This window comes from Rissa tridactyla, chromosome 10, assembly GCF_028500815.1.
Source record: "Rissa tridactyla isolate bRisTri1 chromosome 10, bRisTri1.patW.cur.20221130, whole genome shotgun sequence".
In the NCBI taxonomy this organism is placed as follows: Eukaryota; Metazoa; Chordata; class Aves; order Charadriiformes; family Laridae; genus Rissa; species Rissa tridactyla.
In genome coordinates this window covers 5,926,705-5,947,253 of record NC_071475.1, presented here as the reverse complement: position 1 = coordinate 5,947,253, position 20,549 = coordinate 5,926,705, and the positions used below count along the sequence as shown (strand labels likewise).

Here is a 20,549-nt window from a genome sequence, read left to right as displayed (position 1 = left end):
CGCCGGCCCGTTTCCTCCCCTCTCCCGGCAGCGCCATGGCAACGAGGCCCGCCATGACGTAATCGCGGCGCCTGAGGGAAGACCCGCCCCCAAGGGCGCGACCCACACCGGGCCGTTTCCATGGCAACGGGCCGGGCGGCGCCGCCGGGCCCCAGCCTGCAGCGGGTGTCCCGGGCCCGCCGCTGGCCCCACGGCCAACCCTGCGCAACTCCCCCGGCCCCACGGCCAGCCCTGGGCACCACCCACAGCCCCACAGCGTCCCACACCCAGGGGCTGGCAGCGAGCGGCTCCCACCCCGCGGGCTCGGGAGGCCACTGCGGGGACACCCGGGCGGAAACGGGGCCCCACGGCACGGGTCAGAGGCGGGGCAGGCTTGCTCTGTGATTTTATTCACGCAGGGTTTGCCCACCACAGAGGCGGAGGCTGGGCAGCGGCAGGGTGGGCAGCGGGGGGGGGGGGGGGGGCGGGGGGGCGCGTCCGGGCCCCTCCAGGGGATCACTGGCAGGTGTTGTAGATCTGGACCTGCTGGTTGATGGTGGCCAGCACCTCCCTCATCCTGGCCTCCAGCCCACCCAGCTGCGCCGCTTTGGCGTCCAGCACCCGCTCGTTCCGCTCATACGCCTCCTCCAAGGCTGTGGGGACAGGGGGGACATGGGTCAGCGGGGACAGGGGGGAGGCAGGTCAGCACGGCCCCCTGCCACCGTCACCCCCCGACCCACCGCCCTAGCCTCACCTCGCAGCCGCTGCAGCTTGCCCTGGGCATCCTGCAGCAGACCAGCGGCCTCATCCCGCAGCTGCTGTGCCCGACTGCCCGCCTGCCGTGCGCCCTGCGCCCGGTGCTGCACCAGCTCCTGCGCCGTTCGGTAACGGTCCCGCAGCGGCCCCTCCAGCACCTGCCAGGCAGTGGGGCCGGTCAGTGGGACCCCCGCAGGACCCCCACCGGCCCCCCACAGCCCCTGCTCACTCACCTGCTTGGCCTCGCCAGCTCGGTCCCGTGCAACACTGGCTGCCTCCTGGGCACGTGTGGCCGCCAGGCTGTTGTTGGCACGTTTCACCTTCAGGGCGTCCATCTGTCCGTCTAGGAGCCCAATCCGCCCCATGGCGCCCGCCAGCTGCTGCTCTGCGCTCGCCGTCTGGTCCTGTATCTGGGGACCGGTGGCACGGGGGACAGGCACGGTCAGGGTGCCTGCATGGTAGAGACGGGACCCTGCCTGTCCCCATGGGGCTGAGGTCATGGGGACTGGGCCCTTACCGTGCCGAGGGCTCTCTCGGTATGCTGGATGTCACTGGTGGCATGGTGCAGCGCCTGCTCGGCCATGCCCTGGGCTCTCTGCGCCTCATCCAGCGCCTGCCGCACCGCCTCGGCTGTGCCCCGTACACCCTCTGCCCGCGACCTGCAGCCAGGGCAGCACGGCCTCAGCGCCAGCCCGGGCTGAGGTGCCCTGGGGGAGTGATGTCCCTACAGCCCCAGGCTCACCTGGCCCGCTGGGCGTCCTGCAGCAGCTGTCCTGCCTGGCGCACGTCGCCGGCCGTCTGCTCCAGGATGGCATCCACGGTGGCCAGGCTGCGCACCCGGGCCTTGATCTCCTCGGCCAGGTGGTGGATCTGTGCCGGCGCGGCGGGGAGCGACAGCTCCAGCACCCGGCTGGCTACCACCTCGATGCTCTCGGGGTCAGCCCCCTCCTCTGTGGGCAGGAGCAGTCAGTGTGTCCCCTGCACCACCCCGGGGAGGAGGGGACAGGCAGACCGAGGAGCAGTGGAGGGCAGGTGGAGCCATGGGGAGGGAGCATAGGGCAGGGTAGGGGATGGCTGGGGAGGCCTGGGATGGTCGGGGCAGGGCAGGGCAGGGCAGGGCCCGTGCAACGCAGTGTGGGGCAGGGGCTGTGTGGTGCAGTGTGGTGCCAGGGCGGTGCAGTGCTGGGGACAGCCCACATGCAGTGCGGGGACCATGCAGTGCGGTGTGGGGTCGGTGCAGCGTGGTGCAGGTGGGGTGCAGGTGCAGAGCCACGCAGCGCCAGGCAGGGGCAGCCAGCCCCCCCAGCACGCTGGCACTCACGGCTCAGGAAGGCCTTGACGTGGCTGATGAGCTCCCGCAGCTCCTTGTTGGAGCTCTCCACGCGGGCCCTGGTCTGGTTTGCCTTGTCCAGAGCCGCCTGTGCCTGCAGACGGGCCTCATCCGCCTTCCCCTTGGCCTCTGCCACCTGAGCAGGGGCAGAGACACTCAGTGCCAGCCCCAAGGGCTTGGAGCACAGGTGTGCCACCCGCTCCCACCAGCACCCATGTACCACGCACCTTGTGGGAGAGCTGGGCCACATCGCCAGCAGCCCGACGCAGCTCCTCCTGGGCATGGCGTGCCCGGTCCAGCGCGCTGTCAGCCGTGGACACAGCCCCACTGCAGCTCAGACCCCCGCAGCGCCGTCCCCCGTCCTCATCCCGGCACCCGGCTCCCCCGCAGGGGCTCTCGGCACAGGGCACGTCACCCGCTGCACCGCAGACCTGCAACGCAGCATGGGCTCGAGGCGGCTCCAGGATCCATCCCCCTGCTCCCCTCCCCACGTCCCACCTTCTCATTGAGCGGGTGCAGGCTCAGTGCCTGCGCCCTCGTTGCCAGGTCCATCAGCGCCCGCCGGCTGGCCGCGTTTTGGCGGTTGAAGTCGTCCCGACGGCTGGCCAGGAGCTGCTCAGTGCGGCGCCGGGTGGCTGCTGAGGTGCTGACGGGGCTGGGCATGGTGCGGGTGGAGGCGTCCGCCCGGCGCTCAGCCTCCTGCGACTCCCCGTGGGACTGGCGGATGCTGTCGTAGGCGCCTGGGGATGGCAGGGGAACCATCAGACCTCCACGCCATGGCCCTGCCACTCTGGCCTGGCTCAGCGGTGTGGCTCACCGAGGAAATTGGAGGTCTTGAGGGCATGCAGCCGCTGCTCCAGGTCCTGCAGGCTGTGGTTGAGGGCACGGGCACCCCGGTCCACCGCGCTCAGCACGTGGCTGGCATTGAAGTTGGCATCCTGGGTGGCTGTCAGCTCCCCCTCCAGCCGCGTCAGCCTCTCTGTTGCCTCCCCGATCTGCTGCCTGCAAGGCAAGGGGGGTGACAACCCGCTCCTAGGGCCACCCCGGGAGCCGTGCCCCGTGCTGGGTGCTCACCGCAGCCCCTCCGTGGCATGCGTCAGGTGGGCAGCAGTGGCGGCGGTGGCATTGTGGGTAGCCACCACGTTACGCACGGTGGCCAGGCTCTCCTCCAGCTGCCGGAAGGTGCCCTCGAAGGCGCCGGCGGCCCCAGTGTGCTGCAGGAGGCTGGCCCGCTGCGCCAGTGCCCGGGTACGGGCGGCCAGGTCCTGCACCACCCGGTCCCAGTCGCCGAAGCAGGGGTGGCAGGGCTGGCAGGCAGGGAAAGCGCCGGCAAAGCCCCGGGCACACTGGTCACAGCGGACTCCGGAGATGCCGGGACGGCAGTCACAGTGGCCGCTGCTGCGGTGGCACTGGGTGCTGGCGACGCCACGGGGGTCGCAGTCACAGGCTGTGGGGAGAGTGGGGTCAGGGTGTCGTGGGGCTCACCACGGACCCCCACCGGCACCGGCTCTCACCTCGACATTGCTGCCGCGGATCGCCCCAATGGTGCTCCTGGCAGTCAGCACAGGTCCGGCCCCCGAAGCCTGGCCGGCACGAGCACTGCCCTGTGAACTGAAAGACATGGCGCGGCCAAGGCTGGCACTGCTGCAGCCCACCCCCATCCCCATCCCCCGCCCTGCGCCCCGTCCCTGTCTCACCTGGTTGCAGGCGGGTGTCAGGGCGTGCTGGGGGTGGCAGGCACAGGGCTGGCAGCCCTGCCCGCTGCCCAGGTTCCAGAAGTTGGGGCTGCAGCGGTCGCAGCTCTGGCCCTCCACGTGGGGCAGGCAGTGGCACTGCCCGCTGCGCCCATCACACTGGCACTGCTGGGGCCCGCAGGTGCTGGGGTCGGTGCCCAGCGTGTTGCAGGAGCAACCTGGAACCAGACAGGTGCTGAGCGGGGATGGGGATGGGGACAGGGACGGTATGGGGATTACACTGGGATAGAGATGGGATTGGGGGGTGCAGATGGTATGGGGACGGTGATGGGCGAGCGTGGAGGCAGGATGGAGACAGGGATTGGGCAGGGATGAGGTGGGGACTGAACAGAGATGGGATGGGAACAGCATGTGGACCACTGATAGAGATGGGATGGAGATGGGACTGGGAGAGGGCCATGATTAGGATAGAGATGGGATGGCGACAGAGTTTGCAGGAGGGTGGGATTGCAATGGGGACAGGAATGGGCATGAGATGAAGATATAGACGCGCTAAGTTGGGTGCAGGGACAAGGATGGGCCACAGTGCCAGGGCTGGGCTTCAGGGACCCTGCAGCGCTGTGCAGGAGCAAGGGCAACCATGGGTGTGCATGGTCCCCAGAAACTTGCAGAGTCCTGGAGGCAAGTCTCTCTCAGCGTGGCCGTGAGTACTCACGCCTACAGCTGTGCCGCGTGGCATCCCCATAGTAGCCGGGCTGGCACTCGGCACAGTGGGGCCCTGCCGTGTTGTAGAGGCAGCGCAGGCAGTGTCCCGTGCGCCGGTCGCATGCCTCCGGGTCCGTCATGTCAATGTTATCATGGCACTGGCAGGGCAGGCAGCGTCCGCCGGGCTGCAGCGGGTCTCCGTAGTACCCGGGGGCACACTCATCACAGCGGGGACCTGCCGGCACAGAATGCTGGGCAGTGCCCGGGGATGGGGGACCCCCGAGGGCACCGAGTGTGCTGCGGCGGGCACCCACCTGTGTACCCAGGGCTGCAGTGGCAGACGACCTGCCGGGAGTGGCTGTCCTGGTAGCAGGAGGCGGCGAAATGGCGGAGGCTGCTGGGCCCCTCGGGACAGGGGCACGGCCGGCAGTGCTGCCCGGAGCCCAGCGCCGGGTTCCCAAAATGCCCAGCCACACACCTGCGGGCAGGCGGTCAGTGGGGGACAGGGTGGCCGGCAGCACCCTGCCCTGGTCCAGGTGTGCACCCCACTTACCTCTGGCACCTCTCGCCGTCCGTGTGGTCGCGGCAGCGCAGGCAGCTGCCCGTCTGGGGGTCACACTCCTCAGCATGCCCGTTGCACTGGCAGGGCCGGCAGGCAGGGAAGCCCCAGTGGCCGGGCTGGCAGCGGTCGCAGCGTGGCCCGTGGGCACCCTCGCGGCAGGAGCACTGTCCTGTGGTGCTGTCGCAGACAGTGCTCACCGAGCCCTCCCTGCTGCACTGGCACGCTGAAAGGCACAGCACCCATGGCATCTGCCCCTGGCATGTGGGGAGCATTCCTCCCCGGCCCCCCCAGCCGTGGAGTGCCCAGGCTCCTCTCCGGGCCAGGGTGGCACAGCCCCATGGCACTCACCTCGGCACCCACCAGGCCCAAAGCCAAAGGTTCCCGGGGAGCAGCGGTGGCAGCGCCGCCCCATGACGTTGGGTTTGCACCGGCACTGCCCACCCTGGGGCTGGCACTCGGCGCTGAGCGAGCCCTGGGGGTCGCAGAGGCAGGCTGCGGGCAGAGAGAGAGCGGGGTGAGCAGCGGTGGCCGCCGCAGGACACGGGACGGGGCACAGGGCTGTACTCACGCAGCGCCCCGTCGTGCAGGATGGCCGAGAGGCTGTGCAGGAGGCTGGAGCAGGGCTCAGCCACGGGCGAGGGCCCCGCGGCGTGGAAGGGCTGGGCGCAGCGGTACCGCTCAAAGGTCTGCCGGCGCTCCATGGAGCTGGGGTCACCCGCGATGAACATCTCCAGCGAGGAGTAACGGGGCATGAGCACCAGCTGGTGGGGGTGCAGGTCGGTGGGATGTCAGTCTCTACCTACGTCCCCTACAGCCGCACCCTGCCCCTGTGAAGGGTTGGTGTCCCCTGTCCCGCTGCCCGGCCGCCCCTCACCGAATCGATGAGCACGCTGGCGGTGGGATCCTGCCGAGCAGTGGCACAGCCCAGCTCCAGGCGGAGGGTGTAGGAGACGCCTCGCTCCAGGCAGATGGGCTGGGGCAGCACCACGTACCTGGGCGGGGGTAAAGCAGAGCATAGGCAGCCGGGTTTCTCCTGCGAGCCCCGGCGCAGCCCAGTCCCAGCAAGGCGCTCACCTGGCACCAGAGGGGAGGCTGGTGGAGAGCTGGTCATCAGCTGGGATGGTGTTTCCGCAAGGGCTGCTGGCGGAGACGGGGCTGGGGCGCAGCACCCTCACCCTCACCTCCTGCCAGGGCTCTGGGTGCTGCCGGTGGAGAAGGAGCTGTGCCAAAAAGCCTCACCGGCTGGCGCTCCCCACCACCACCCGCCAGTTTAGCGATACACCCCGCTCACCTGGGGCTCATAGCGGATGATCACATCATACTCGGTGGAGAAGGGCACGTTGTTGACATGAAACTCCACCCAGCCGCCCTCCAGCATGCGGGCAAAGCCTGTTCCCGTCCATGAAGCTGGGTGGTCCGTGGGGGGCTCACGCTCCACCACCGAGCCCTGGTGCGAGGAGAGGTTGAGATGGGACCCTAAAAAATGCTTTGGCCGGCAGGCACCACTCTGCCAACTTGGGGACCTTCCAAAGAGCCACCCACTGCACTGCTCTCCCTGATGTGCCCCCCAGGGACACTTTTGTCCCTTACCTGATGCAGTTGAGCATCCTCAGCCTCGTAGGTGTAATGGTCCAGGTTGATGCGGTAGAAACCAGGCTCCACCTGGCTGCACTGCCGTCCCACCACGTGGCTGCGGCACTGGCACTGCCCCGTCTCCACGGTGCACCTGGTACCCCAGTGGCACTGTGAGCCCCGATGCCAGCAGTGATTGCCCCTCACCCCCTGCGTCCCTGCAAAGACTCACAGGTTGTTGCGGGCACCTCCCACATCGCAGTCGCAGGGCCGGCAACCCTGGAGGTCGTGGCTCAGTCCCCAGTGCTCAGGCTGTAGAAGGCAAGGGTGTCAGGGAGCCCCACGGTCCCCAGGCACCGTGCATGGTTCCCGGCACAGCCCCACTCACCAGGCACTGGTCGCAGTTGCGCCCGGTCACCAGCCTCTTGCAGAAGCACTCGCCACTGACAGGGTCACACCGGCTGCCCTCAGTCACCGTGCCGCGGGGGTCACACTGGCACCCTGCACGGAAAGTGGTGTCTGGAGGGGCCGAGCCACGTGCCCAACCCCAGTGGGTGCTGCCCCGGTACCTACGTTGGCAGCCCTGCGGGTTGGCAGCGCTGAGGCCAAAGAAGCCCGGTTTGCAGCGGTCGCAGCGGGGACCAGCCACGTGCTCCTTGCAGCGGCACTGCCCCGCAATCAGCCCCCGTGCTGGGTCATCGGCGCTGTCACACAGCCCTCCATCCAGAGAGCCCTCGGGGTCACAGTCGCAGGCTGGGGACACAGGCAGGGTCATCACTCTGATTCCGCCCCCTGCTATCCCAGCCCCATGCCGCGCACCCTCCGGCACCGACCTTGGCACACTGCGGGGTCCCGCAGGTCCTTGCTGGGGTCCTTGTAGTAGAAGGGCTTGCAGAGGTGGCAGCGGCGACCCATGGTGTTGTGCTGGCAGCCATCGCACACAGCCCCGCTGGTGTTCCCCGTGGCCAGGTAGACGGCCATGTCGAAGTGGCATCGCCGCGAGTGCTCATTGCAGTCGCAGCCTGCAGGGATGGCACCATGGCACGGCATGTGGCACCCCAACTCCCCGGCTGGCAGCACCCCCACTGCCAAACCTCCCCAGCCCTCACCCCCCCCTCACTCCGGTATGCAGCACCCCAACCCCAAACCCCCCCAAACCACAGCCGGCAACACACAAGACCCCCCAAAGCCACTCTGCAGGAGGCCACTCCCACCCAACCACATCCCAGCAGGCAGCACCCCAAAACCCCAGGCACAACACAGCCCGCCAGCCCCGGCACCGGGATCTCCATGCCAGGAGACGGAGCTGGTGCCGGCGCGGGGCACTCACGGCGGCAGGCGTTGGTGCTGGAGCCCTCGGCCGGGCGCCAGGGCAGGTCGTGGTAGAAGTCCTCGCAGCGCTCGCAGTTCAGCCCCTGCGTGTGGTGCTTGCAGACGCAGCGCCCGTGCACCTGCCGGGATGCCATGGTGAGGGGCTGCCGGACTGGGTAGTGAAGCCACCCGGCTCCAGCAGGGCATGCGGGGCCAGCTTGCCTTACCATGCCATCGGTGGTGGCCGGGGCCCCGGTGAGCGGGGCGCACTCGGAGGCGTGCCCGTAGCAGAAGCAGTTCCCGCGCATCACCAGCTCGTAGAGCGCGTAGTAGTACTTCTCCCGGATCTCCCGCCGCGAGTCCAGCAGGTTGTCCCCCAGCGTGTGCAGCTTGGTGAGGTTCACGCGCAGGTTGGTGACGCGCAGCAGGTCTGGGACAGGGCAGAGACATGCGTTGGCACAGGGTGGCCAGGCTTGTCCACGCGTGGCTCGGCTCTGCCGTGCATGGCTGGGCCAGGCTGCGCATGGCGTGGAGTGTCCGCGCAGGGCTGCACACCATTGGGCTGGGCTGCGCGTGGCTTTCCATGGCCTGGTTTATTGGCACCGGGCTGCACGTGGTTTGGCTCACACGCAGGTGGCTGCACGTGGCCAGGCCGGGCTGCGCGTAGCCGCGGCGGTTCAGCTCCCGTGCACCTGGTTGCACACAGTCAGGCTGTGCGGGGACCAGGACCCTGCAGGATCCCCCAGCAGACGCGGGCTGGGACCCCACCAGTGCAGCACAAGCGCCCTGGGAGAGGGCACCTTTCTGGGCAGTGGGGCACCCACTGCCACGGCTGTTCCCAGAGGATGGCTGTGCATGGTGGACGCAGCCTGGGGCCACCGGCAGAACGGGACTGCTCCCCTGAGGACTGCAGCTTCCCAGCAGCCCTGCCCTGCAGATTCCTCCACTCCTGCTCCCAGCCTAAATTTAGCCCTGGGTGATTTAACCCACTGCGTCCTGCGCCCGGCCTGACTCCTCTGCCCGCCACCGACCCCATCCCGCACAACCACCACCGCTCGGCACTGGGCTTGACTCTGGCAGGGCTCAGGCACAGCTGCCCCCTCCGCTCCCCCCGACGCAGCCCGACCTTTAGCTGCTTCCACAGGGGGAGCGCAGGAGGGACTCGAGCCCCCGCAGGCTGGATCCTGCCCTGACCCCGCTGTGGGGCTCAGAGCAGGGAGAGAGTGGCCAAAATAGCTGTGCCCAAAATAGAGCAGCCAGGCGGGAGCCCGGGGCGGGCAACTCACTCTGGATGGCGGGGCTGTAGGGGTCCCGGATGGGGATGGCGGGGTCCAGCACCCGGTAGATCACCTGCGGGTGGAAGGCAGGGTGGTGAGGGGAGAGCGGTGGGTCCCCCGACCCTCCTGGGGCACCGCTGGGGCCTCACCTCCCCCTCGGTGGAGGGCTCGATGTCAGAGTAGCGGGACTCGCAGACAACGTCATCAATGCGGCGTGGGGGCCCACGGGGGACATGGGGGAAGGCGGTGGCACAGTCGTAGGCGAAGTAGCGGTAGACCTTCCAGCTGCGCCCGAAGTCGGCTGAGCGCTCCACCAGCATGGCCGCGGGGCGGAAGGTCTGCAGGACACCCAGATGGGACAGGGGCCGGCCATGCAGACTCCGCAGGCCCCATCCCAACCCGTCCCACCCCATCCCATCCTACCCCAGGAACCCACGTGCCAGGACCCACCTTGAAGGTCATGATGAGGTGGGTGAAGTGGAACTCGGCCTCCAGGTCCAGCTGGATGCTGACATGCTCCACGCCTGGGGATGGCACGTGTGACGGTGGGGAGCACCCACCCGCGGGTCCCCAGTGCTTGTCCCAGCCGCGGTCCAGGGGTGCGGCTGCAGCCGCTGGCTGAGTCACGCTTCCTCGGCGTGGGAGGAAGGGAAGGAGAGCCCCCCGGGACACCCTGCCGCCCCCACCCGCCGCTCACCATTCTCCGACTGCCACCAGGCTTTCTTGGGGCGTGGGGCGAAGGTGGTCACCACATTCTCGATGCGGTGGCTGTTGGCGTTGGCGCGGGCATCGTAGGGCTGCCGCGAGTCGCAGACGAAGCACTTCTTCTCCTCCTGCAAGCGGGGGGCTCAGCGGTGTGTGTCCCCATCCCCATCCCCATCCCGTCCCCCCGGGTCCCCATCCGGCTCACCTGGAGGTGGCTGACGATGCAGTAGGGCTGGGGCCGGCGCAGCCCGCAGGTGGAGGTGGCACTCAAGCGGGGGGCTCGTCCCACCAGCAGGTCCCCGGTGGCCGGGTAGCAGCTGCCGCGGGCGCAGCCCTGGGGGGGGTCGGGGGCCTGGGCCCCCCCCAGCCCTGCGGGGCAGCGGGCGGCTGAGGGCGCTGGGGCCGGGGCCGGGGTGGGGGGGGAGGGTGACGGACCGGGGCTCCCCCCGCCGCCGCCCGAGGCCCCTTCCGCGGTCGCCCGGAAACAGGGCGCCGGGACCGGGCCGGACCCCGGCCCCCACCGCGCGGGGGGAGCGGACTCACCGGCCAGCAGCGGCAGCAGCAGGAGGGCGCCGGGGCTCCGCATCGCGGGGCGCAACCGGGGCGCGCAAAGAGGGCGCAAAGAAGGCGCAAAGGGGGGCGCTCGGCAGGTGCCCGACGGTCCCGTCCCCGCTCCCGCTCCGTTCCCGTCCCGTCCCGCCCCGCCGGTTCCCGTTCCCGTCCCCGTTCCCGTTCCCGTCCCTCCCTCTCCACACCCGCCCCCCCCCCCCGCGCTCCGAGCTGGGCGGCGGGAGCTGCGCTCGGGGCTGCGCGGAAAGCGCGGGGCGGATCCCGGCCGGAGCCGGGGCGCGGCCGGACGGCAGCGGGCAGGAGGCAAGAGGGAGGCACCGGACACAGGCAGCCGCTGTTCAGGGTTTTATTTGCAAGCGCGGCCACGCTACAGCCGTCCGCCGAGGGGACGGGACCCCCGGGCTGCAATGCCGGGGGGGCTGCGGAGCAGGACCGTGTCCCACCCTCCAGCCCCCGGCCCCTTGGCCGGTCACTAGCAGGTGGCGTAAGCGTTGGCCCTCTCCCGGATCTCTTCCAGCAGCCCCCAGACACGCTGCTCCAACGCCTGCAGTCGCGTTGCCTTCGCCGCCATCACCCGCTCGTTGGCCCCGAAGTGCTGCTCCAGCTCTGCAGGATGGGGGAACGGTCAGGGTGCAGCCCCCGTCCATGTCCTCAGCCTGTGTCACCCGTGGGGCACCAGGTGGGACATGCCCAGGGGGACAAGGGGAGACATGTGTGGAGAAATGGGCACCGGGCGGCGTCAGGATGGCAGGGAATGTCCCCCACCACATGCTCCCCCCTCACCTTCCAGCTTCCTCTTGCTGCTGTTGGCCTTGTCCAGCAGGTCCCGGGCCTCTGCCGTCAGCCGTGTCACACGCTGCAGGGCCCCGCCGGACACCCCGGCCAGCCCGCTCACCCGGCCCTTCAGCACCACGTAGCGCTGCGTCACCTGCGCCAGGTCCTGGTGGCACAAGGGCATGGCGAGGCTGAGCCCCCTCTGGCACCCTGTACCCCCTTGGTGCCACGCCACTTCCAGGCAGGGCCAGAAGTCACCTGGCTGAGCGTCCCTGAGGCGGCAGTGGCACGCTGCGCCCCCTCCTTGGCTTGCTGGGCCAAACGGCGGACATCCTGGCCCCGCTCCTGCAGGGTGGTGACGTGCCGTGCCAGCTCCCGCAGCCGCCGCTGTGCCCGAGACTCCTTCCCTTCCAGCGCCTGCAGCCTGCGCTCCGCCTGGACAGGCACGGGCACCGGTTGCTGGCAGGCACAGCGACCGCCGCCCCCACGGTGCCAGCCCCACCGCATTGGCCAACCCACAACACTGCCCCACACCATCCACGTCCCCCTGGCACAGCCCCACTACCCTTGGTGTCCCCATGGCATCAGCCTCGCTCTCCATGGCACCAACCCAGTTATTCCCAGTGCTCCCATGGCACTGACCCTGTTACTCCCAGTGTCCCCATGGCACCAACCCTGTTATTCCCAGTACCCCCATGGCACTGATCCCGTTACTCCCAGTGCCCCCATGGGACTGACCCCATTGCTCCAAGTGCCCCACGACACCTACTCCATTCCTCCCAGTGCACCCATAGCACCAACGCCATTATTCCCAGTGCTCCCACAGCACTGACCCTGTTGCCCCCAGCATGGCCCAAGCATCACCCCACTCCCTGGCCATGCCGGCGGCATTGTCCCTGCTCCCGCAGCCCCCGTGCCCCTCACCTCCTTGGCTCTGCTCTCAGCTGCCCGGATGGCATCCTTGGCACTCCGCAGGGCGCTCCCTGCTGCCGTCGCCTGCACCCGCGCTGCATCCAGTGCCCGCTGCGTCCCCACCAGCTCGTCCCTCACGCCCTCCGCTCGCTCCCTGCGGTGGCACGAGCAGCTCCAGCCCCTGACAGCACTGCGGGATGGACCCCCACCCCCTGCCCACCACCACAACTCACCTGGCATCTTGTCCCTGTGCCAGCAGCCCCCGTGCTGCGGCCAGCCCCTGCGCCGTGCTGTTCAGCACAGCATCCACTCCCTCCAGCTGGACAATGCTCTCCCGCATCTCCCGCAGCAGCTCCTGGATGCGGCCGGGGCTGCTGGGCAGGGAGATGTTCAGGACCTGCCGGGCCACCAGCTCGATGCTGCCCGGGTCGGCTCCCTCCTCTGTGGGGACACGGGAGCGGGGTGGGCTCTGGGTGGGCGTGCTGACCCACGCCATGCCCGTGCCCACCCCGTGCCGGCCCTACCTGCCAGGAAGGCCTTGATGCGTCGGATGAAGTCCCGCAGCTGGGACGTCGCCTTCTCCGCGCGGCTGCGGGCGGCCTGCGAGCGCCCCAGCGCCTCCTCCGCCCGGCTGCGCGCCCCCCGCGCCAGCTCCTGCACCTCCTGCGTCTGGGGGGGCACGGGGCTGAGCGGGGGGCATGGGGCGGCCCCAGGGAGGGTGCACGGGGGAACATGCATGGGGACAAGATGGGGACATGCAAGGGGGTGAAATGGGGTGTGCAAAGGGACACGAGGGGGGTTATGCAAGGGGGCATGAAGGGGTGTGCAACAGGGTAGAAGGGGGCACGGAAGAGGTATGTAAGGGGACATAAAGGGGGTCTGCAAGGGGGTGCAACAGCGGCCCAAGGGGACACACAAGTGGCACAAGGGGCATCTGTGAAGGGGCTTAAGAGGGACATACAGGGGGGACATGCTTGGAGGCATGGAAAGGTCACAAGAGGGACATACAAGGGGACATCAAAGTGGCATGAAAAGGGCACAAGTGGGACATACAAGGGGACATGCAAGGGGGCATGGAAAAGGCATAAGTGGGACATGGAAAGGGACACCAAAGTAGCATGGAAAGGGCACAAGCAGGACACAGAAGGGGACACAAGGGGACCCCAAAAAGTGTCAACGGAGCCACCACCCCTACCTTCTGTGCCACAACACCCAGCTGACCCAATGCCTCCTCCAGTTGCTGTGAGGTGTTACGGGCGCTGCTCAGGGCTCGAGCCGAGACGGGCAGTGCCCCCGCACACCCCGTGCCACCGCAATGTCGTGTCCCTGTGCCGTCCTGGCACAAGGCTCCTCCACAAGGCGCTTCCTCGCAGCTCCGGTCCCCAGGAGCCCCACAAATCTGCAGCGATGCCAGTGGTGGGGATGTCAGCTCAACACTGCGTGGGGGGGAGATCCCCATGTGCCTATTTGCCCCTCACTGGTCCCACTCTCACCTTCTCATTGATCCTGGTGATGCTGAGTCCCATCACCCGTTTCTGCGCCTCCCGCAAGGATTTCCGCGCTGCGGCAGTGCCACGGTGGAAAGCGTCGCCCCGCTGCCGCAGCACCCGCTCGGCCGCCCGCCTCGTCACCCGTGCCTCGCTCAGCTCACCGGCCGTGCCATTGGCCACCGCCTCCGCCTGCCGCGAGTCCTCCGCGGATCCCAGGATGCTGCGGTAAGACTCTGCGGGTGCCCGTGTCAGGGTGCAGCCAAGATGGTTGCCACTGAAGCCCCCAGTCCTTGCCGGACGCTCTTACCGCTGAATCCGGCCGCTGCCACGGTGCCGAGGAGGATTTGGAGGTGGGAGGCGGTTCGGTTGAGACCCCCCAGCTCGTGGCTCAGCCCAGCCAGCCGGTCGCAGTGCCGCACATCTGCCTGTGCCAGCTGATCCAGATGTTGCTCCAGCTCTTGGACCTGCTTCCAGAAGTCATCCAGCTCCGTCCTTTGGTGTGGAGAAAAGGGGTCTCAAGCCTTTTTGGGTGACAAAAGGGGGTTCCCCCCCCCACCCCAGCCCACGATGAGCACTTGCCTGGTGCCATCCAGCCGCCCAGGCAGCCCATTGAGGAGGGGGACACTGGGGCTGCCCCCCTCGCCCAGAAGCTGCTCCACGCGCCCCAGGGCCTCCTCCAGTGCCCGCAGGCGGCGGGGGCTGAGTGTGGGCATGGACCCCCCTTCCCGCAGCGCCCGCGCCTGCTCCCCCAGGCGCCGCAGCCCGTCCTGCAGGCTGCCCAGGGCCGGGTCCCAGCGCCCGAAGCAGGGGTGGCAGGGCGAGCAGCGGGGGAAAGCCTCCTGGTAGCCCCGCTGGCAGCGGTCACAGCGCAGCCCCCCGAAGCCCGGCCGGCACCGGCACTGCCCGCTGGCCTGCTCGCACTGCGGGCTCTCAGCGCCCAGCGGCTCGCACTCGCAGGCTGCAGAGACAGGCGGTGGTGTGTCCCAGCCTCCCCAGGGACTCCCGTGTCCCCAAAGTGCCACCATGTCCCCAGCGTCCCACTGTGTCCCCCTGCATCTCCAGGGTTCCACCATGTAGCCAGGGTCGCCTATGTCCCCACAATCCCACCATGTACCCAGGGTCCCGTGAGTCTCCCCTGTCCCCAGAGACCCATCACATCCCCAAGGTCTTCATGTCTCCAGCATCCCCCACATCCTTCCATGCCCCACAGCATCCCACTGTGTCTCCAGGGTCCCTCCATGTCCCCAGGGTCCCATGCTGTCCCCAGCATCCTGCTATGGGTCCACGATCCCCCATGCCCAAAAGGTCTCGCCACGTCCCCATGATCTCACCATGTCCCCAGGATGTCCTGGGTCCTCAGAGTCCCCTGTGTCCCCAGTGTCTCCCCAGGGCTCCCATGTTGAGAGTCCCACTGTGTCCCCAGGGTCCCACCATGTCCCCAGGCCCCCCCATGTCTCTAGGGTCCCACTATGCACCCAGGGTCCCTCAATGAGCCCCTCTTTCCCCAAGACCTCCCATTCCCTGGGGTTCCCATGTTCCCAGACACCCCACGTCCCCAGAGCCTCTGCACCCCGCCTTGTCCCTGTGCCGCGTCCCCACCTCGGCACTCCCGCTCGGGGTCTCCCCAGTGATGCTCCTGGCACTGGGAGCAGATGCGGCCCCCGAAGCCGGGACGACACTGGCACTGCCCCGTCACCTGCAACGAGAGTGGCATGCTCAGCTGGGCGGCTCACCGGGCATCGGGAGGGCAGTGGAGCCATGCCAGTGTGCCGGGGGGGCTCACCGCATCGCAGGCGGGGTGCAGGGCACGCGTGGGGTGGCAGCCACAGGGCTCGCAGCCCCCCAGCTCCCCCAGGCTCCAGAAGTGGGGTGCGCAGCGGTCGCAGCTCTTGCCCACCACGTTGGGCCGGCAGGCACAGGCGCCCGTGCCACGGTCGCAGGCGCAGGCGCCGGCGGTGCAGTGGGAGACCAGGGTCCCCCGTGGGTCGCAGCTGCAGCCTGCGGGAGGGTGGGTAAACACATGGGGCTCAGCCCGTACCCCCCTCACCCAGGTGATGCCCTCCTGGCAGCTGGCCCCAGCTCCCCAAATCCCCTGCCTGGCCCCGAACCCATGCACAGTCCAAAAACCCAGATCCCAACATCCCTGTCCCCTGCCCAGCCTTGACCCCGGGAACAGCCCCAAACCCCCCCGACAGCCCCAAACCCCACTTGTTCCTGACCCCACCCAGCCCCAAACCCCCCGACACCCCAAACCCTGCCCAACCCAACGCCCCCCCCCAACCCCCAACCCCAAGGCAGCCCCGAGCCTCACCCCCACCCTGAGCCCTTGCATTGCCCCAAACCCCCTGCACATGCCCGAACCCTCGCACAGCCCCAGCACCGGCACGGCCCCCCCTGCCCCGCTCACGCCGGCAGCTGCGCTGCAGGGCATTGCCGTAGTAGCCAGGCTGGCAGTGGGCGCAGTGGGGCCCGGCGGTGTGGTACAGGCAGCGCAGGCATTGCCCCGTGCGGGGGTCGCAGGCCCCCGGGTCGCTGGCGTCGATGTTGTTGTTGCACTGGCAGGGCCGGCACGCGCCCCCCTCCATCTCTGGCATCCCGAAATAGCCGGGGGAGCAGCGGTCGCAGCGGGGCCCTGCAGGGAGGATGAGGGGGGCATGGGTGCCGGGGGTACCGCAGCCCCGGTGCTGGGGGTCCCCACTGCACAGCGCCTGCTCTGCCCCTCACCGGCGTATCCGGGCGCACAGAGGCAGACGATGTGGTGGGTCTCCTCGTCGGCGTGGCAGGCGCTCCCGTGGTAGTGCCGTGTGCCAGGGTAGCCGGGGCAGGGGCAGGGCCGGCACTGCTGCCCCGAGCCCAGCACTGGGTCCCCATAGTAACCGTCCTGGCACCTGCGGGGATAAGGGGTGAGTGCCCTGGGGGTCCGTCCCATCCTATCCATCATATCCCATCCCACCATTCCATCTCGTCCATGTCATGTCATGCCATGCCATGTCATGCTATGCTATCTCATCTCGTCTTGTCTCATCTCATCCATCCCATCATACCCTATCCCACTATTCCATCCAATCTCACCCCATCTTATCCCATCCCACCATCCCATCTCATCCCATCCTATCATATTCCATCCCATCACCTCATCTCATCCATCCCATTCCATCATATCCCATCCCACCATCCCATCTCATCCACCCCATCCCATCCTATTCCATCTCATTGTATCTATCCCATCCCACCCCATCCCATCCATGCCACGCCATGCTGTCCCATCTCCTCCCCTCCCACCAGGCTCACCGCTCGCAGTGCCGGCCGGCGGTGTGGTCGCGGCAGTGCAGGCAGCTGCCCGTCCGGGGGTCGCACTCCTCGGCGTGCCCGTTGCACTGGCAGGGCCGGCAGGCGGGGAAGCCCCAGTGGCCAGGCTGGCACTGGTCACACTGCCGGCCCACAGCGCCGTGCTGGCACCGGCACTGCCCACTCACCGCATCGCACAGCTGTGACACTGAGCCCTCCGGGGAGCAGGCGCAGGCTGTGGAACGGCACGGTTTGGGTCAGGAACGAGTGCAGGGATACAGGGACGGACGGACAGACAGATGGGGGACCGGCACCCAGGGCATGCCCAACCCACGGGCTACGGCATAGTGGACACACAGGTAGGCAGATGGACGGGCAGATGGACAGATGAGTGAGTGCAAGGTAGGGAAGTGCCCACCCCAGGCTGGAGCACAGGACTCGGGTGGATGGGTGGATGGATGGATGGATGGATGGATGGATGGATGGATGGATGGATGGATGGAAAGACAGATGGACAGAAGAGGAACTAGGACCCAACCTACAGGCTGTAGGACAGCAGGGCTGAGATGGACAACACGCATGGACAGAGATGGACAACGCGCATGGACAGATGGACAGACAGACAAGTGAACAAGCAGAGCGGGAGCAAATGGGGCTCTGACAGCTGGATGGACAGACAGACGGGAGGGACAGGGATGCCTGGCAGGCGCAGATCCCGCTACTCACGGCTGCAGCCCAGGGGCCCGAAGCCATAGCTGCCTGGAGCGCAGTGGTCACAGCGCCGGCCGAGGACGTGGGGCTTGCACTCGCACTGCCCTCCCTGCACCTGGCACTCGCTGCTGCGGGAGCCCTGCGGGTCGCACTGGCAGGCTGTGGGCAGCAGGACCAGTGTGGCGCTGGGACTGCTCTGCCCGCCCCCTGCCCGACCCCACCGTGGGCACGGCCCCATCCCGACCCACTGCACCGAGTACGTCTCCCACCCTGCCATGGGCACAGCCCCATCCTGACCCACTGCAATGAGCGTGGGCTCATCCCGACCCACTGCACCGGGTACCCCTGCCCAACCCTCCAATGGGCATGGTCTCATCCCAACCCACTGCCCCAGGTACCCCGACCCCCGCCCTGCCACGGGCATGTCCCCATCCTGACCCACCAGCCACACCTGACCACCTGCCGTGGTCACGGTCCCATCCCAACCCACGGCTCCACCCTCGCCCACCGCCCCAGGCATGTCCCCCAACCCCAGCAGGGTGCTCCCCACTCACGCAGCGCCCCGCCATGCAGCAGGGCTGAGACGCTGCAGACCAGGCGGGCACAAGCCTGGGCCAGGGGGGACGGGGGGGCCATGCGAAATGCCTCCAGGCACCGGTACCGCTCCAGCTCCTCCTGGCGCGCTGCCGCCGCCGCCTCAGCCCCATGGAAGCCAGGCAGCTCCGACACCCGTGGCAGGAGCACCAGCTGCAACAGGCAACGGGAGGGGGAGAGGTGGGACCTGGTCCCCACTCCCAGGCTGGATGCATCTGCCCCAACCCTGCCGGAGGTTCAACTGCCCTGGTCCCAGCAACAGCCTCAGATCCATAGACATCCCCAACCCCATCAGCATGCCCAGCCCCACAGATATGCCCGTCCAAATTGCCATCCCCACAGGCATGCTTATCCCTACCCGCTTTGACATCCCCAAGACCAGCCTCAACTCCATAACCATCACCAGCCCCACTCATATCTCCAACCTCATCCATGTCCCCATCCCCATTCCTATCCCCACACCATCAATGTCTCCATCCCCCTTCCCTTTCCCATCCCCATCCACCTTCCCATCCCCATCCCTATCTGCTTTCCCATCCCCATTCCTCTCCCCATCAACATCCCCATCTCCATTCCCTTTCCCAATCCACTTTCCCATCCCCATCCCCTTCCTCATTCCCATTCCCACCACACAAGAAGCCCCAGCGAGGGGCTGCTGCCCACCCCAGCCCATAGTCCCCCGTCCCTGCCCATCACCCCACCCCTGCTGAGCCCCAGATGTGGGGTGCAGCGGGATGCCCCTCACCGAGTCAATGAGGATGAAGGCACCAGGGTGGCGCTGGGTGACGCCGGCCCGTTGAAGCCGCATGGTCACCTCGTAGGGGGTGCTGGGCTCGAAGCAGAAGGGCCGGGACAGCAGCACGTACCTGTGCAGAGGCAGGCGTCAGGACACAGGCACAACAGAGCCATAGGGACAGCCAGGGGACAGCAGTAGCAGCCAGCCACCTTCCTTGTCCCTGTCCCCATCCCCATCCCCGTCCCTTGCCTGTGTGGCAGGACTGTCCCTGTTTCCATCCCATCCCCATCCCTGGGTTTTGGGAGCGTGGCAGGGCTGTCCTTGTCCCTGTCCTGTCCTGATCCCTGTCCCCATCTGCACCCCATCCCCATCCCATCATCATTCCATCCCATTCCCATCCTCATTCCATCCCCATCCCACCAAACCCCCATCCCATCCCATCCCATCCCCACCCTGTCCCACCTCTGGCTGTGGGGCAGGCTCTCACGGTACATCTGCTCGGAGGGCAGCAGGTTCCCGCAGCGAGGGCTGGTGGGGAGCACCCGGGAGCCGACGCTGACCACAGCCTCCCAATCCTCGGTCGACTGCGGTGACAGGCGAGACGGTGTCAGGGCTGTGCCATGCCGTGACGTACATGCCAGGGCCATGTCCATGGCTGTGCTCACCTCGGGCTCGTAGCGTAGCAGCAGCTCGTAGTCCATGGGGTAGGGCACGTTGTCCACGCGGAAGGTCAGGCCAGCCCCGTCCCGCACCCGGGCGAACCCCGAGCCCGTCCATGTCACCATGCGCCCAACGCCGTCCCGCACCACCTCCTCCACATCCGGCTGGGCAGGGCACCGGCACGGCTTGGCCCCGGCTCCACCGGTCCTGCCTCCCCGCTGCCTCTGCCCCACAGCGCCCGTCGTGCCCTGCCCCGTGCCCCATCCCACCCCCCGGAGCTCACCTTCGGGGGCTGCTGGCGGTTACGGCGCGAGGGGGCACGGGGCTGGGGGGGACGTGGGGGGCTGCGCTGGTGCCGTGGGCGCCCCTTCCGCCCCCCTGGCTCCCCTGTGTCGTACTCCAGGCAGTCCTGGGGCACCTCTGCCCGGATGGCGCCCTGCGGGGATGGGTGGCCATGCACAGGGACAGCCACATGCAGGACAGGGTGACAGCCGTGCACGGAGCACGGTCCATGGTGACAGCCATGCACAAGCCTGGGCTGGGGGCGCAGGGACCCCCCCAGGAGACTCACCGGGAGCTGGGGGTGGTCATGGCCGTGGCCAGTGGCCTGCTCGGCCTCGTAGGTGTAGTAATCGAGGGGGGCGCAGAAGAAGCCGGGCTGCACCTGGTCGCACTGCCGCCCCATGAGGTGGGGACGGCAGGGACAAGCCCCGTCCTCCATGGAGCACCTGGGGGTGACCGGCTTGTTCCTCTGTCCATGCATCTGCCTGGCTCTGTCCTCACCCATCCATCCTTCCCTCCCCCTCCACATCCCTCCCTCCCTCCATGTCCCCATCCTTCAATCTCCACAGAGATCCCTCCCTCATCTCACCCTCCCTCTCTTCATCCGAGCCCCCTCTCTCCCCAGCCATGTCCCCATCCCT

At 68.3% G+C, this 20,549-nt stretch overlaps 2 protein-coding genes across 7 annotated transcripts in view; both read right to left on the bottom strand.

Moving 5' to 3' along the window:
- Nucleotides 1-382: 382 nt before the first annotated feature.
- On the bottom strand, nucleotides 383-10,617 carry LOC128915529 (laminin subunit beta-2-like). The gene is made up of 33 exons (XM_054215962.1): nucleotides 10,435-10,617; nucleotides 10,097-10,260; nucleotides 9,884-10,019; nucleotides 9,637-9,710; nucleotides 9,336-9,524; nucleotides 9,196-9,259; nucleotides 8,137-8,339; nucleotides 7,929-8,049; nucleotides 7,432-7,620; nucleotides 7,172-7,351; nucleotides 6,987-7,099; nucleotides 6,831-6,910; nucleotides 6,617-6,752; nucleotides 6,318-6,473; nucleotides 6,101-6,228; nucleotides 5,901-6,018; nucleotides 5,595-5,787; nucleotides 5,375-5,518; nucleotides 5,018-5,249; nucleotides 4,779-4,942; nucleotides 4,475-4,699; nucleotides 3,763-3,977; nucleotides 3,580-3,676; nucleotides 3,140-3,512; nucleotides 2,883-3,067; nucleotides 2,564-2,805; nucleotides 2,293-2,496; nucleotides 2,057-2,201; nucleotides 1,478-1,685; nucleotides 1,253-1,394; nucleotides 969-1,145; nucleotides 734-893; nucleotides 383-632 (listed from the first exon to the last, which is right to left on the bottom strand). Exons 1-33 carry the CDS (start codon nucleotides 10,475-10,477, stop codon nucleotides 496-498), a joined length of 5,337 nt encoding a protein of 1,778 aa, XP_054071937.1. The 5' UTR covers nucleotides 10,478-10,617; the 3' UTR covers nucleotides 383-495.
- A 182-nt stretch (nucleotides 10,618-10,799) lies between these two features.
- LOC128915547 (laminin subunit beta-1-like) overlaps nucleotides 10,800-20,549 on the bottom strand; it is a 28,167-nt gene continuing 18,417 nt past the window's right edge. For 4 of the 6 annotated variants that reach the window (XM_054216046.1, XM_054216049.1, XM_054216048.1 and 1 more), the window contains 21 exons: nucleotides 19,910-20,354; nucleotides 19,632-19,790; nucleotides 19,429-19,550; nucleotides 18,976-19,096; nucleotides 18,191-18,383; nucleotides 17,652-17,795; nucleotides 16,929-17,160; nucleotides 16,362-16,525; nucleotides 16,045-16,269; nucleotides 15,421-15,635; nucleotides 15,237-15,333; nucleotides 14,217-14,595; nucleotides 13,945-14,129; nucleotides 13,641-13,870; nucleotides 13,343-13,546; nucleotides 12,672-12,816; nucleotides 12,381-12,588; nucleotides 12,160-12,301; nucleotides 11,494-11,670; nucleotides 11,245-11,401; nucleotides 10,800-11,067 (listed from right to left, as the gene is read on the bottom strand). In XM_054216046.1, coding sequence (XP_054072021.1) covers nucleotides 10,934-11,067; nucleotides 11,245-11,401; nucleotides 11,494-11,670; nucleotides 12,160-12,301; nucleotides 12,381-12,588; nucleotides 12,672-12,816; nucleotides 13,343-13,546; nucleotides 13,641-13,870; nucleotides 13,945-14,129; nucleotides 14,217-14,595; nucleotides 15,237-15,333; nucleotides 15,421-15,635; nucleotides 16,045-16,269; nucleotides 16,362-16,525; nucleotides 16,929-17,160; nucleotides 17,652-17,795; nucleotides 18,191-18,383; nucleotides 18,976-19,096; nucleotides 19,429-19,550; nucleotides 19,632-19,790; nucleotides 19,910-20,354 — 4,078 coding nt within the window. In that variant the 3' untranslated portion in view covers nucleotides 10,800-10,933. The remainder of the gene's footprint in view (nucleotides 11,068-11,244; nucleotides 11,402-11,493; nucleotides 11,671-12,159; nucleotides 12,302-12,380; nucleotides 12,589-12,671; nucleotides 12,817-13,342; nucleotides 13,547-13,640; nucleotides 13,871-13,944; nucleotides 14,130-14,216; nucleotides 14,596-15,236; nucleotides 15,334-15,420; nucleotides 15,636-16,044; nucleotides 16,270-16,361; nucleotides 16,526-16,928; nucleotides 17,161-17,651; nucleotides 17,796-18,190; nucleotides 18,384-18,975; nucleotides 19,097-19,428; nucleotides 19,551-19,631; nucleotides 19,791-19,909; nucleotides 20,355-20,549) is intronic. The other 2 variants (XM_054216051.1, XM_054216052.1) reach the window with 2 other exon arrangements.